Genomic DNA, 15,877 nt, shown 5'->3' on the forward strand with positions numbered 1-15,877 from the left:
TTCTTTTAAGAACATAAGAACATAAGAGACGCCAATGTTGGATCAGGCCAAAGGCCCATCCAGTCCAACACTCTGTGTCACACAGTGGCCAGAAATACCAGTGCCATCAGGAGGTCCAGCAGTGGGGCCAGGACATTAGAAGCCCTCCCACTGTTGACCCCCCCCCCAAGCACCAAGAAGACAGAGCATCACTTGCCCCAGAGCCCCTAGCTATACCTTGTGGCTAATAGCCACTGATGGACCTCTGCTCCATATGCTTATCTAATTCCCTTTTGAAGCCGTCCATGCTTGTAGCACCCACCACTTCCTGTGGCAGTGAATTCCATGTGTTAATCACTCTTTGGGTGAAGAAGTACTTCCTTTTATCCGTTCTAACCCGACCGCTCTGCAGTTTCATGGAGTGCCCACGAGTTCTTGTATTGTGAGAAAGGGAGAAAAGTACCTCTTTCTTTACCTGCTCTTTCCCATGCATAATCTTATAAACCTCGATCATGTCACCCCTTAGTCGTCTTTTCTCCAAGCTAAAGAGCCCTAAGCGCTTTAACCTTTCCTCATAGGGAAAGTGTTCCAACCCTTTTATCATTCGAGTTGCCCTTTTCTGCACTTTTTCCAAAGCTATAATATCCTTTTTAAGGTGTGGTGCCCAGAACTGCACACAGTATTCCAAATGAGGTCTCACCATTGATTTATATAGGGGCATTATTATATTGGCTGATCTGTTTTCAATACCCTTCCTAATAATCCCCAGCATAGCATTGGCCTTCTTTATTGCAGTCACACACTGTCTCGACATTTTCAGTGAGTTATCCACTACAACTCCAAGATCTCTCTCTTGCTCAGTCTCTGCCAGTTCAGACCCCATCAATGTGTATTTATATTTAGGATTTTTGGCTCCAATGTGCATCACCTTGCACTTGGCCACATTGAACCCCATTTGCCATGTTAGTAATTGGGTGATAACATGGCAGATCAGAACAATTCCCTTTTTCAATAAAGGAACTATACTGGTCTGCTTCTAAGAATATGGGATAAAGCCAGAGAAATTAAATCATTCTAAAAACTGGAGTTAAAACTTCAGCCCACCAGCCAGGATTGATTTTAAGTCATTTGGATTCAAATCTACATCTGGAATCAAATCTACATTTCCCACAATGAAGCAAATAACTTAGGTACTCTACAACTTTAGATAACACTGGAACAGCAGATAACACTGAATTTTGGCTCCACAGAGGAGAAAAGGGAACTAAAATACTTCACACACTCTGTTGATGCACTACAATAAGGAATGTTATAATGAACCATCCACTCTTAGGCCCCTGCCACACGGCAGGGAAAACATGGGGCGAAGCGGGATCCCACGGATCCCGTTAGCCGCGCACCGTTGCTCCCCGGCACGATCAGACGCCGGGGGGGGAAGAGACGAGTGGGAGGGGGAGGCTGCCGAGCTGCACATGCTCGAGCATGCACAGTACGGCAGGGGGCAGGGGATGCGCCGGCGAAAAGACGCGCCGGCGATCCCACGGCTGCATTTGCCGCGGCCCATTCAATTGAACCACCCAGGTAGGTGGTTCTTTTTGATGCACGTTTTGGGCGGTTGGGACGGATCAGGGATGGCCACGACACGATTGCCAGATGTTGCTGTGTGATCGCGCCCGTTTGATGCGGCCCCGATCCGTCCCTCTCCCGGCCCACAACGCCTCGTGTGAACAGGGCCTTAGTGTGGCACAGTAAACACAGCACAGTTCTAACAGGAACTCTCACAGTGTACCCATGTTATCCTACTGATATCACTAGATGTAAAGGACTGCTTAGGATTGAATAGTAACATGAGAGCCCCTGAATTTAGGGTCCAAAACCCCCCACCGCAGAACCAAGTCAGAGCTTGGCTAAGAACTATAAGCAAGAGGTAGCAGCTGAATGTTTCCAGCTGTAAAGAGGTCCATGTGTTTTAAATTTTACTTGCTAAGTTGTAGTTAAGTACTGGACAGAGACATTTACTCAAAGAGCTTCTGGTAAGTATATGAAAGTAAAGGGGGGGGGAGTCTCAGATTAAACTGGCCAAGGTGTCTACAATGGTTTCTATGAGGGTTTTTTTCATGAATGGATGGACAAAAGGAAACACTTTTTTACAGAGACAGTGATTAAAATGTGGAATTCACTTCCAGAGGATGTAGTGATGGCTAGAGGAACAGACAGCTTTAAAGGGGAATTAGATAGATTCATGGAGGACAGGTCTATCAGTGGCTACGAGCCATGGTGACTGAAGGAACCTTCACGTTCAGAGGCAGTCAACCTTTGAATCCCAGTGCCAGGAGGCAACATCAGGGGAAGGTCTCAGCCTTTATGAACTGTTGTTGACCCTCCAGAGGAACTGGTTGGCCACTGTGTGAGATAGGATGCTGGACTAGATGGACCACTGGTCTGATCCAGCAGGGCTCTTCTTATGTTCTTTCTGTCTGGAAAAATTGGGGGGAGGAGTGGCATGCAAAGTAATAGTTAAGAATAGAAACTGCGGCTTGAAGCAACACGCACAGGTAATCTGGAGGAAGATAGAACAGGGGTGGTTAGGAATTGCTGGAAACGTGCTTCACTGTTGTTTCACATATACATGTGAGAATGTGCTTGTCTTGGACAATATGTGGTCAGAACACGCTTAGAAAAGAGAGCTGCAAGGAGATGGTGTAGATGAACTTTGACCTCTCCACTGAAGCAACTGAAAGTGGACTATCTAACCAATGGAAGGTTAGAGAATCCCAGAAAAAGATCACCCTAAAAACCTGGCTCATTTCTTCAGTCTCTAATCACAGCAGGAACAAAGCTAGGCATGATCCATACATTCTGTCCCTGAACTGACCAGCTGGCCACCTTGTAGCATCAGTCAGTATCACCAGGTCTCATGAATGAGGTAATATGACATTCTGTCTCCATTTATGTGATTATTTGCTATTCATAGTGGAGTGAGCTACAGTGCTTAATAAAGCAAGTTGATTTATAAATCCGATTTGATGTGTATGTAGTTGCTCTTGTTCTCACTAGAAATTCTGAAAAGAACATGCGACATTGCGTCCTACTCAGCAGAGCTGACAAAATGCAACAGCCCCGCGAAAGTACTGACTGATATTTCTATGTTGATCCAACAATTGTGTCAGAGAAGGGAGCATGGATTAGTTCAACATCTTTTTTCAAAAATCACAGTGAAAATGAATTTAGGATTGACCGGTTATAAACCAAAAGGGAACACCATGTTGCATGTGTGGTGGACAGTGCTGTCAAGCTGCTGATCTATTGAATCCATGTGGGCAAGAGACTAACAGAGTTGGTCTGCCATTGCTTGCCTCTGCCTAGCTACTCATTAGTGAAAACACTGAGGACCAGTGCGGTGTATGGTTAAGAGATGAGTATCTGGAAGACACAAGTTCAAATCCCCACTCATGGCATGGAAGCTCACTGGGTGACCTTGAGCCAGCCACACTCTCTCAGCCTAACCTACCTCACAGGATTGTTGTAGTGAGGAAAAAATAGAGGTGAGAATGATGCAAACTGCATTGGATCTCCACTGGGGAGAAAGGCAAGGTACAAATAAATAAATACATAAATAAATAAGACCCTGGATTTCCTTGGTGGTCTTCCATCCAAGTGCTAACCATTGTTCCCTCTAAGCTGAGTTAGTGTGAGCTCACAGCTTTTTAGCTTCTGGCTCACACATTTTTGTCTTAGCTCAGGAACGAAGGCTCCAGAGCAAGCTAATGCATGCAGTAGTCAAATCGCTCGCTCAAAACTTTTACACCAGTCACCCACAAAGTAGAATTTTTGCTCACAAGACTCCACAGCTTAGAGGGAACATTGGTGCTAACCATAGCCAATGCTGCTTATCTTCCAAGATGTGACATGACTCACTAAACCTGGGCCCTTCGGGTCAGGGCATGGACACATTCACATAGAGTTAAAATACCTGTAGGCCTAAGATCAGCCCTGCCTTGTAATGACAAACAATACAGATTTTAATGTTACTACTAACATGTTACTAATAATATTACTAGTAAGATCTGTTTGATTTGATAAAGAACAAAGCGAGTGCTGATTTATGGCATCATAGGATGGATCTAAAGAGCTGCTGAGGCTCTGAGGGTTGCTTGTTGTAGATTGTGTACAGCAAATAAATCATGAGAGCTCCATCAGCCTTGATCTCTAGGATCTCAAAATAACCACTTGAGTATTTACAATGGGGCAACAGCCACGACCTCATTCGCCTGGTGCTGTGATGAAGGTCTCCCATAATCCGTTCAACGGAAATCTGAATCCCCCACCATTTTCACCAATGGACAGAAAGCTTGTCGCTCCCATAATCAATAGTTTGTTCTGCTTCCTGCTTTCTGAAATACTTACTGGTATATACAAGTTGAAAACCTTCATCCGTTCCTTCAGAATCTGAATTAAATTCAAGCCAAAGATGATTTGAAGTGCTGCTCAGCGTCAGTCCTCGCAGTGACGCTCCAGTAAATGCCCCCAGCAAGTGTACTGTGTTGTCCCTTCCGTCATATATCTGTAAAACAAATTGGCCTTGGATAATTTCGACACACATAACAGAGTAATAGCAAAGCAAGCCCCTATTTCAATTATGAAACGGATCAGGGCTGCTGCATCTTCTTATTATATGTTTATACAGAGTGTCTCTTATGATCCCTATTCCTTTTAGACTAAGTCAATTTGCTATGATTTTCTTTTTAAAAAACCCTGCATGACAATAGGCAGGGGCAAAGCTTTCATTTCAAAACTACGCTTTTAAACATCTGTGTTTACTCTGAAACTGCCAATATTTTAATGGTGGCATCAACACATAATAAATTATCATTTGGTGTACCCATTTCTACTCTTTTTAAAAAACTCTGCATGACAATAGGCAGGGGCAAAGCTTTCATTTCAAAACTACGCTTTTAAACATCTGTGTTTACTCTGAAACTGCCAATATTTTAATGGTGGCATCAACACATAATAAATTATCATTTGGTGTACCCATTTCTACACTAGTCATAGAACTGGCATAACAAAAAAAAATGCAATCTCTTTGCAGCCATGAGTATTAAAGCAACTTATGTACAATCTTGGTAAATAAAGACATACTCTCATTTATATCAATGCTATAAAAGGGAACCAAAGGATCTCAGATGGAACAAACAGTCTAACTGTGGTTGTAAGTCGGAAGGACAATTTAATCTATATGTAAATTTTGAATCTATGTATTATATATTTATTTTATTTTCTATACCACAAAAGAGTTTTCCTCCCCCCCTGCAAATACACTTGAAATGGTGCTGAGAAGAAGAAAGTATTTCAGCTGAAATGGAACAGCATTTGGCCAGTTTCAAACTGGGATTTCAGGCATATGAAGAAATAAACTGCAGTTTGGTCCACAGTAGATGATATATTTAAAGCTTATGGTCTTTAAGTAGTAATTATATTTGTAGCTGACTACCTGCTCTACTTCATTTCAGAGACAAAGTGAAGAAGTTCACGATGAAAATACTACATCATGCGTCGTGACTGTCTTCTGCTGTTTCAGTTATGACTTAATATTATTTTTAAAAAACCTTTTAAATATAGAGAGAACAAAAAAAAAACCCCACTCCTAATCATGTTTGTTTTTCTTTCTCCATTGAACGTCATATGACTAAACAGTTAGTTCATATCAGGTAAGTCTACCAGACCATTATGTTCTACTCTGACTGGCAGGGACCTTCACTTTGCTGATAACATCAAATTATTCGGAATAGAGAAAACGCAGACAGACCATGAAGAACTCCAATATGACTTTTCCAAAATGGATGAATGGGCAACAGAATGAGAAATATAAATAAAGTAAAGCATACTGGGACAGAAAAAGAAGAAGAATATCTAAAGGTAATTTTCTTCAAGTGGAAGAGGTAGAGAATTCTCACTTATTCTGCCATTGTGAAGCACAGAACTCCAGAACATACCTTTATAATGTGTGAATCTGCCCTTAAGTGGTTGCTTGCTTAGCTTTACAAAGGAAACTGGAGTGTCTCAAGCAATGCTCCATCTAAGCTGTGGGGTCTTGTGAGCAAGAATTTTACTTTGTGAGCTACTGGTATTAAAGTTGTGAGTGAGCGATTTGGCTACTGCATCAATGAGTTTGCTCTGGAGCCATCCCTTCCTGAGCTAAGGCAAAAATGTGTGAGCCAGAGGCTAAAAACCTGTGAGCTAGTTCACACTAACTCGGTTTAGAGGGAACACTGGTCCCAAGGCAAATGTCAATGAAGGTTTCAACACTGGAGGCAGGCATTGCATTCAGCCAAACCGAGTCACCATGCAGGTCAGCCCAGCCTGGTAGTAGCCATTGGCCATCACACAATTCAACCTTGCTTTAGGTTTATAGAGACATTCCCCCAGTCTGTCACTAGCTTAATGTTACAGATCTGTGGATTATACAGAAAACATATATGTATCTACATATCTCTTTATATATATGTGCATGTTTTCTGCAAACGGATCAAATGACAGATTGGGACAATTCAGATGAGGGAAAACATTGTTGAGGGAAGAATTCAACACTTCTCTCCCACTGCTGATCATCTTTCCCCAACCTCTATGGTGCTGCTAAAGTTTTTCAAAAAAATGCAAGAAGAAAGGACAGACGATCACACATGTGCTGTGTTATTTTGGATGGCCTTAATAAAAGGACTGTGGAGAGGTGATATGTGAATTGCATAAATAACAAGGGAAGAAAGTTTTAGTATTTTAAGGGAAAGTGGAATACTGAAGAGAAGATGAATAACTGAATAACTTTCAAAGAAAAAAATGAATGAAAATAAATGGGATGCAGTAGAAGTTAATTTAGGAATAAAGTCAATGGGGGGGGGGAAAGATAAAGACTAGTCTTTAGATTCAAGAAGATAAGTTGTTTCGGTAACATACTTAAAAATGACACCTGAAGTAAAGGAAACAGATCTGGAGAAGCAGCAGCATGCTAAAAAGAGATTTAATTAACACCTTACTTGAAGATAATTCCACCAGTATTTGATGGTCCTCCCTCTGATATGGCCCAGTGCTTAAGTTAAAACTGGTATCCTCAAAGGAGCTGTTTAATCTCTTCTGCGTGTAGTTTTTTTTCTATGCTCAGTGATAAATACTGAGCAAAATATTACATAGGTGCATGTAGAACAAAACACTGGGTGCATTTTGTGTTGTATTTAAATAAATTTTGGGCAATAGGGGGATATTTTCCACTTCTCACCCTTCAATATGGGCATCTGTTCACAGTGGATGGATTTCATTCCCCTAAGGGATGTGGACAGTTTAAAATTCTACTGAACACATTATGACAGCAGGAGGACCAATTAAGCTTTGATCCGTCCTGAAAGCAGGGATATATATGTTTCCAAGACCACAGCACTAGACATGGAATATAATTACATTTCTCTGGCAATGGAGTGGAATAAACAAGAGGAAACAGAGAAAAGCTCACTCAGCAGTAACTTCCTAAATGTGTATTACACTCACACACACACATTATATATATATATATATTAAAACGAGTTGAGTGAAACGTTCCTTTTACAACAATGAAATAAACAGATTGATATAATATGCTTTGAAATAATGGATGCTGCAACCCACCTTAAGAACATCTCCTTGTGCTAAATGAAATGTTCTGGCAGATATATTGATTCCCTTCCCTGCTTGTACTTGAATGCTGTAAATACATTCATGGTTGTTTTCATAGTTGAGTGGGTAATTGGGGGACAGCAAAATTCCTTCATTATTTGTAGCAGATGCTCCGCATTCAGCTGCAGGTAAAGCAGAATTTGAGGTATAGCTCAATAGAGAACACAAATTATTTCAGTTATGGTAAAGCTGGGACACTGAAATGCCACCTAATACCAAATCATTAATATCTACAGGTAAGTTATAAACAAATACTTTCCTAGAATATCTTCATTCATATATATATGCCAAGCCTATTATCATTGCCTGTTTAGCCATAGTCCTCATGATGTGAAATATTATGACAAAACTGCTATAGCAACAGATGTTTAGCAATTTTAACTATGTGATAATCACTGACATGACTCTTCTGGAGGAAGGGGGGGAGAGTCCCCCCCCCGGAAAACTACCCAATGTAAAAAAAAAAAGGTGATCAGATTTAGCATTTGTATTTCAACTTATATTTAGCAAGCCACTTGGAGTCTTGTCATCCAGAAGAAAAGTGATGTGTAAATATTTTAAATAATTGAACAATATTTGATACGATTGTTTCAAATGTAAAATAAGAAAAAAACAAAAATAAGCAAAACAAAACCAAAACTTGTACTGAGGGAGGAGACAAACCAAGTGTGGTTTAAATGTTATGATTTTTTTAAAAAATCAGAACTTTATTTGGAATAGTATTTCCAACAAAAAAAACAGAATATACTGTGTACTTTCTTGACACTGTTTGAATTTAAGAAAGAAAGAAAAATACCCCCAAACACTGAAATTTGTTGCGATATTAATGTTATCACATCCAAAGAAATACACATGGAATATCATGCACCTCTCACAAACTCATCTATTTCAACATAATTTATGTGCTTCCACAGAAGTCACTAGAAAAACTTCATTTACTGTTCCTTTACATAACAGCACTCACATTTCTGATTAGTTCCATAACAGATTAATGATTACAATATCCTGTTTACCATGTGAAAGAAGACATATAAATACTTTGGCTTTGGGGGTAGATCCAATTGGCATTTCCACACAATCCTGTCCAGTTCTTTTCCTTACCACATGTCCCTGCAAGTCCCAAAGATCCCCAGAGTAACATTTGTGATGATTAAAGGAGACCCCCATTGCTTTCTCAGTGGCTGAAAAACTGGCTGGATCCAGCCTTTGGTTTTGACTTGGCCCACACACTTGATCAAGCAAATTTATAATCCATGCTTTTAATTTAGATAATTATATGTATTTGTAACTCTATGCACACCCCCACCCTGTTTACAAATCCATAAAACATACATATAGTCTCTTGGACAATTCCTTGGGAAAATCACCTGGGAAAAAATAATTAATTGCAACTTAGAAACTCTCCAGCCTGCATAATACTGTACTGGCAAAAGAAAACATTCATTATGATTATTAATTTTATGAAACAAAGACTCTTCAGAAATGTACAATTTTCCATGGAGAAAAATGAAGCACTAGAAAATTTTCCTCCCCACATCTCATGTAAAAATTATTAAAACATCAATTTTCAAATCACACTTCTTTTTCAAATTGTGTTGTTTTTCTTATAGTATCACATCTATTATTTTCATGACATGTTTGAAATAAAAAACAATAATGCAGTCTTGAGTCAATAAAATTAAGGGGCGGGGAGTAGATCGCACAATGGTGAAAGAAAGGTTTAACATTCAAAACTGATCAATGAAGTCAAAGGCGGGGAGGATCCAAGTAACAAAATAACTTAAGGAGGAAATTCTTTCTATGCCGAAAACACATTATAGCAAAATGAAAGAAGGCTGTGGGTACTTAAGTAAGGCAAGTGAACCATGTTACACGGGTACCATAGTATAATGGAGGGGGGAGTAAACTGTGTAGATCATAGTTATAAAGAGTTGGATGGAGGATAATACCATGTTGTATCACCCTATAATGATAAGACATCATTAAAAGTTAGAATAAAGAGGCACAGAGTAGCAGAAACAAATTTTGCCCTTAAGGTACCAGCAGTGCATTATGGATGTTCTAGCAAAGTATGTAATCCACTTAATCATGGAGTTGTTTCCTAAACACATTTGCATGGGATTAACTCAGAGGGTTGCAGTGGGTTTTGAACTGGCAAACTGTCCACAAAGAAATTGGAAGCAAAGAATAATACATGGCAAAAAATTGAAAGGAACCAAAGAAATTTTGGGTAAATCTTCTAGGAAAATAAGCAGTATTCCCAATGAAAAACAATGGATTTTTCAGGAAGTGAAGTTCAACATACTCTTACTATTTATTAGCTGGCCAGCAATAATTAACATTTTAAGTGAATCTTAAAATTATGGTGAATAAAACTGCTTGTAGCCAAGCAGTGACAAAAACACATATGGGCAGCGGTCACACGGGCCGGAAAATGTGTGTGGGGGAAGCGTGGCTCTTTGTCCCAGAGGAAAATAATGTGTGGCCACCCGATCACACGTCCCGGTTGAGGTCAGGGGGGAGGTGCTAATCACACGAGTATCCTGCACCTCCACCGAGAGCATCCGGGCGAATGAGAAAGGGAAAGGAAAGAGCCGCAGCCTCTGGGAGGGTCTCGCGCAGCCCACTCCAGGCGGGGTCTGTGTTCCACTTGCAAGGAGGGGAGGGGGAGATTAACCCGCCAGATCCCCCTCCTCGCCAGCAGCCCTCCCTCCCTCCCTGGGACACATGGCCCACTCTCAGCCTGGCCTCTGCCACTCAGCCCCATCGCAGCCTCCTGTGGCCCTCTCTCGAACTCAAAGAAGCTGCGCGATCACACTAGCGATAGCTCTTTGTGCGCATGAGCTGTTGGGTGCTTTGGGAGACTTGGGAGAAAAAAAACCCCTTGTTTGCAACGAACATCAGCAGGCGCCAGATGCCATGGGATTCCAGCGGAAATGCAATCAGGTGCCCACCCTTGCCCTGCAGTTTCTGGAAACTAGTACCTCAGAGGTACTAGGTTTTTACTCCGCATCTTCGGCGGGAAGCCTCGGGTTAGCCACGGGTGCGCTACACTTCCCAGATGTTGCGGTGTGATTGCGCCCGGAAAATCCGCCTACCATCCGTATCGCCAGCGTGGCAAATGCTCCATGTGACCGCAGCCATTATTTATTATTTTTATCTATTTATTCTATTTTTATCCTGCTCCTTACCCTGCCAAGCAGGGCTCAGGGCAGCTTCCGTTGGACATACAACAAAATCAGCATCATACATTAGCCAAAACCTACAGTTAAAAGTTATTAGAGATTAGTGGCCTGTAACAGTGGCTTTCTATAAACATGGGTTCCTTAGAAGCTTACCAAGGGGTTCTTCAAGGAAAAGAACATTTCTAGACATGGGAAATTTACTAATTTTATATATTTGTATCCCCGTACTCCTGTTTGAGATGGTGAAAACAAATCATTTTAAACACATCTTAGACCATAAAAGAACCAAATTAAAAAAAACATATACAATATTATAACCATTTAAAATAATGTGTAAAAAAATCCTCAAAGTTCAAATACCCTATGGAAAATGGGAACCTTTGTGGGATGGAGGCTCTCTGCCAACAAATCTGAAACCACCACAAAGCTGTGTCTGATATTTCCATGGTCAATATTTCAAATCTCCAGTTGGTCTAACAAGGTGGTACAGTTGACCACACGAGTAACAAAATTGTACACCTGTATAGACCAGTTGTACCCACAGATCATCCAACAAAGCTCGCAATGACATCTGCATCCAATATACATGCTGGAAAATAATTAATACTCAAGCCAAACAAAGCCCATTCAAAAATATAGTAAGTGATCTAAATTTGAACAGAAGGACTGTCTCTCCCAATATGAACCCTAACTTTTCTCCTCCCAGGCATTCCTTTTGAGTGTCCTGTCCGCATCACACCGCCACTAGCACTTTATTTGTTACCGTATATTACTTTTATGATTACAATTTGTGCTTTAATGTATTTTAACTTTTAATGTGAGCTGCCCTGAGCCTGCCTTGGTGGGGAGGGCGGGATATAAATTGAATTAAATAAATAAATAAAAATCACCATTTGGGCACAATCCTTTTCAGCTGTGCAACCTTCTTCTTTCAGTCTCCCAGAAGAGGTCAGGAAGATTCCCCACCTTAGCACATTTCTAGACTCATCGACAAGCATTTTTATTTATGAAGGATTTTTAAACCAACTACATGATTTATGGTGTTTATGTTGTGGCGTACATGTAATAGATATGAAGTTATGGCTGCTTAATTTCCCCCCTGTAATTGGGGGGGGGCTTGTATTTATAGACTTTGAATATGCATTTAGAATGTTCTAATACATTTATACAGTGGTGTTTACACTTGCATTTGTAAGCCACCTTGAGCTACTGTTTCATGATAGGAAAAGCAGAATATAAATATTTAATAAATAAGAAAATAACGGTATTTCTAATAACTAAAACCAGTCTGAAGCCTTCTGACCTGACATTCACAAAATGTAAGGCAGGACAGAGGGAGGACAGAGGCAGAAGTTCCGCCTCAATCTACATTTGACTCTTCCCAGTAAAAGCAGGTCTACTGTAACAGGGGAAAGTAGCAAAGGCTTTGCTTGCACAATTGGAAGGCAGACTCGGGAGGTCTAGAGAATGGGAAGCAGTGGAGCAGTGTACCTGAGTACATTAACCGTGATGAGTCTAAAAAAATTAACACCCTTACCCCAGAACTGATCAGATTTCCAGACTTTACAAAACAATTAATATTTGCAGCCATTCAACAGTAAATCCCTCTCAAAGGCGACAGGAATTTTTTGAGCTGATTCTGGAATGAAACTGTTTTGATACATCTCACTTAAAAAAAAAAAGGCTTGTTTTAAGTATGCTGGAAAGGAGCAGTTTTGCAAAGTGTTCAGCTTTGCATAGATCTCAGAAAGCTTTCCCTAATTATCAAGAAGAATTGTTGCAGAAACCTCAATAAAGTAACCACAGGTTCTTCTGGGAACGGACTACCACAAAGACAAAATTGGTAAATTGGCCTTAAAATCCTAAGGCCTACCTGTATTCTGAATTCATTTTTAGACTTTATTAGATAGAATGTAAAATGTATTTTAGATATAACATATTAATAAAATCCTCTCTAAGCAATAAGTGTTAAAATTCAACAGCAGGCTACATATGGAACCCCCAAAACTGCTGAAAACATATGGGTGAGGTATAGAGTATAACTGTATCAGAAATAAGAGGTGTGTTACCATGCTTATCCATGCTGTATATTTGCAACTCCATGGACAATGACTACACATACAAGCAAATGAAAGCAGCTGACCACGTACCCACACACCTGGGCAGAGGTGCACTCCACACACGTCGGCCACCACCAAGACAGATAATCTCTGAAGCTCCCTCTAAACGGTATCCAGATGAACAGGAGAATGTTAAAGTGTCTCCTACTCCAAAGTTAAACCCTATTCTGCTTCCAAATTGCGGGGTCCCAGGATCCTCACAGGGTTCAAGGTTATATTCTGTGGAAGAGAAAAAAACAAACAAACCTTCTTTCTCCAAAATATCTTCAAAGTTTTCCTTCATACTTGGTCCTCTGCCTTATTATCAAGCATGCAGTTGTACCTGAGAATCAATTTAGGCTTCAGATAAATTTTCAAAATAAGTGCTCTATAAAGTAAATAGGCAATTCAGCCACAATTTAAAAATCATGTCCATAAATGTTCATAGCATCTGCAAGATGCATGCTTGCCATTCTTATAATAGCTATAAATGTCTCTAATAGTCCGAATCTGACACATAAAATGAACCTAAATTACTGTGCGGGATAGAAGTAAGACCAATTTCCTCATGGGCTTCTTTGGAATATCACTTCTTGAAATAAGACTTGAAATCATTTTGATGCAACACGATTGTCTTCAGCCTACATTACAATTGCCACAGTAAGACTAAGGGTTTTTTGTTTTTGTTTTATTATACAAATGATACAAAATCAATTGTTAAAGCCACATTTTTAAATGGCATTTGTCAGAATACGTTTTCATCTTTGGTCTTTTCCCTTTCCTTCTCCTTTCTTTCCTTCCAGGTCAAGTTCAATAAAACAGCAAGCACTTTATACAAATACCTCCTTTTGATCTCTTACCAGAGAAAGTAATATTAAATCCTTCATATGATATTGAAAAGTCAGAAATGAAGCGCAACTGAGCCCTGAAATTTCCATAGAGACCCGCATTGATTGCCGACGGAAGTTCTGAGCCAGTCAGGCGTGCCAGTGGCCGGGTGAAGCTGCCGTTCTCCGTGATTAGCAAGTAGTCGTGATGATCTTCCAAATGAAAGGTATGAAAGGTGAACTGCACTCCTATCAGAAGAAATAAAATTAGACCCCCATATCACATAGTTAACAGGAAAGCAATTATATCATTGATTAAAATCACACATCTCATTACAAACGTGGGCTTTGAAAATTAAACAGGTCTTACATTACCCTTGCCCTCATACCTCTATCAGGTTTTTTGTTTGTTTGTTTTTAAAAAACACTGAAACTAGGTGTGTTTTTTTAATGCACGTCTAAGTATTCTTCTATGTTTCATTGGAAGGTGGGAAGATGAAAATTGCTTCAAGCATTTACTGCTCATTTATAGAACTGAAATCAGATGCTATTGTTAACTCTCACCTTTTTGGCCTTAAAAATAAGTGTAATATTGAAAACTCAGGGTGCTTTCCCCCCATAGTTATTAAATGGTATTTTAATTTGATAACACGTGGAAGTTCAAGCAAGGATTGCACGTATGTGACTGCCAGGTGCTGTCTCCTCTCCATACCCACCCTGTCACACATTCCCAGTAGCAGTGACCGAGTTCCTTTTAGGCATGGCATGGGTTGGCAAGCGGTCAGAAAGGCAATTTTAACGAATAACTGAAGTGGAATATATGCTGCTATAATAGACGAAGCCTGGGGAGGTAGAATAGGACTCTGAGGTAATCCTTTTTGGTAAGACAGAACAATTTTGTGTTAATTGTACTTATTTGCTGTGTATAGATACAGATAATAAATTTTACCTACTAGTTACCGTAAGTTATCATTAAGAGCCAAAGACATTTTAAAGATGCCTAATTTGTTAATAAAATAACACTAGAATCCTAAACAGTTTTACAAATATCTGTTGACTTTTATACTGTAACTCCTGAAGGGTATAATTATGCTGAGGCCTGTGTTGTAAAACATCAATTCATTGGTAGAACAAAAACACATTGTTGTCAAGTTAAAATAAATCTAGTTGTTATCAATGTGAGAAGTAAATATTAGCATAAATTAAATCTTTCTTTTTTGGGGGGGTATTTTGTGTGTGTGTCTGTGTGGCAGTGCCTGGAAGTCCTGGTGACCTCTGGTGACTCCCACTGGGGCATGGAGGATGTTCAGAGAAGTGGCTTGATAGCCTGCGTCTGCCTCCAGGCCCTGGTATTCTTTGGAGGTCTCCCATCCAAATACTTGCCAGGGTCAGCCCTGCTTAACTTCCAAGATCTGACAACAACAGGTTTCCTGGGCTATCCAGGTTCAGGGCAGCATAAATTAAATATTGTGTAGTGCATGTCCTGCATGTCCTTACATGTCCTGCGGAAATTTAATAGGTCAGACAGGGCATGGATGTCACTCAAAAGAGAGTTCCACCAGGCTGGGACCAGGGCTGAAAAGGCCCTGGCCCTGGTGGAGGCCAGCTGGTTATCTTTGGGGCTGGGAACCAGCAGAAGATTCTTATCTGCTGATCTTAATGCCCTTCAGGGAACACAGCAAGAGACGTGGTCACGAAAGCGGTTAAATTTGGGCTGGTTAATTCTCATGCTCAGCCCAGATAAACATGTTTCTCACTGGTTACACATGTCAGTAAATGATGTCTGACAAAGTGAACTTTGACTCTCAAAAGTTTACACCCTGAAACCCTTGTTGGTCTCTAAGGTGCTGCTCAAGTCAGCTATTGTAAACCAACATGGCCACCCTCAGAAAACAGCTATCATAGCATCAGAATGTAAAACACTCTACAGGGATTGTCAAGAAATATCTTTTTTGAACAATTAATTGGTTTAGATTGTTTGCTGTCACTTCATAAATCACTTGTTCAACATAAAAAAGTACTAGTTTTACTCTAGTACATATTGGAGTAGGGCTCCCAGCCATCTGCTCTCAACTAGGGGTGT

General features: G+C 40.2%; 1 protein-coding gene across 1 annotated transcript in view; it reads right to left on the reverse strand.

Moving 5' to 3' along the window:
* The window catches only part of CSMD3 (CUB and Sushi multiple domains 3), a 796,050-nt gene that overhangs the window by 292,153 nt on the left and 488,020 nt on the right, over positions 1 to 15,877 (reverse strand). Inside the window, exons 21-24 of the mRNA XM_015417873.1 lie at positions 13,828 to 14,043; positions 13,019 to 13,207; positions 7,636 to 7,805; positions 4,317 to 4,543 (exon numbers count right to left, since the gene is read on the reverse strand). Of these exons, the coding sequence (XP_015273359.1) occupies positions 4,317 to 4,543; positions 7,636 to 7,805; positions 13,019 to 13,207; positions 13,828 to 14,043 (802 nt within the window). The remainder of the gene's footprint in view (positions 1 to 4,316; positions 4,544 to 7,635; positions 7,806 to 13,018; positions 13,208 to 13,827; positions 14,044 to 15,877) is intronic.

This window comes from Gekko japonicus, unplaced genomic scaffold, assembly GCF_001447785.1.
Source record: "Gekko japonicus isolate JY-2015 unplaced genomic scaffold, Gekko_japonicus_V1.1 scaffold449, whole genome shotgun sequence".
Lineage (NCBI taxonomy): Eukaryota > Metazoa > Chordata > Lepidosauria > Squamata > Gekkonidae > Gekko > Gekko japonicus.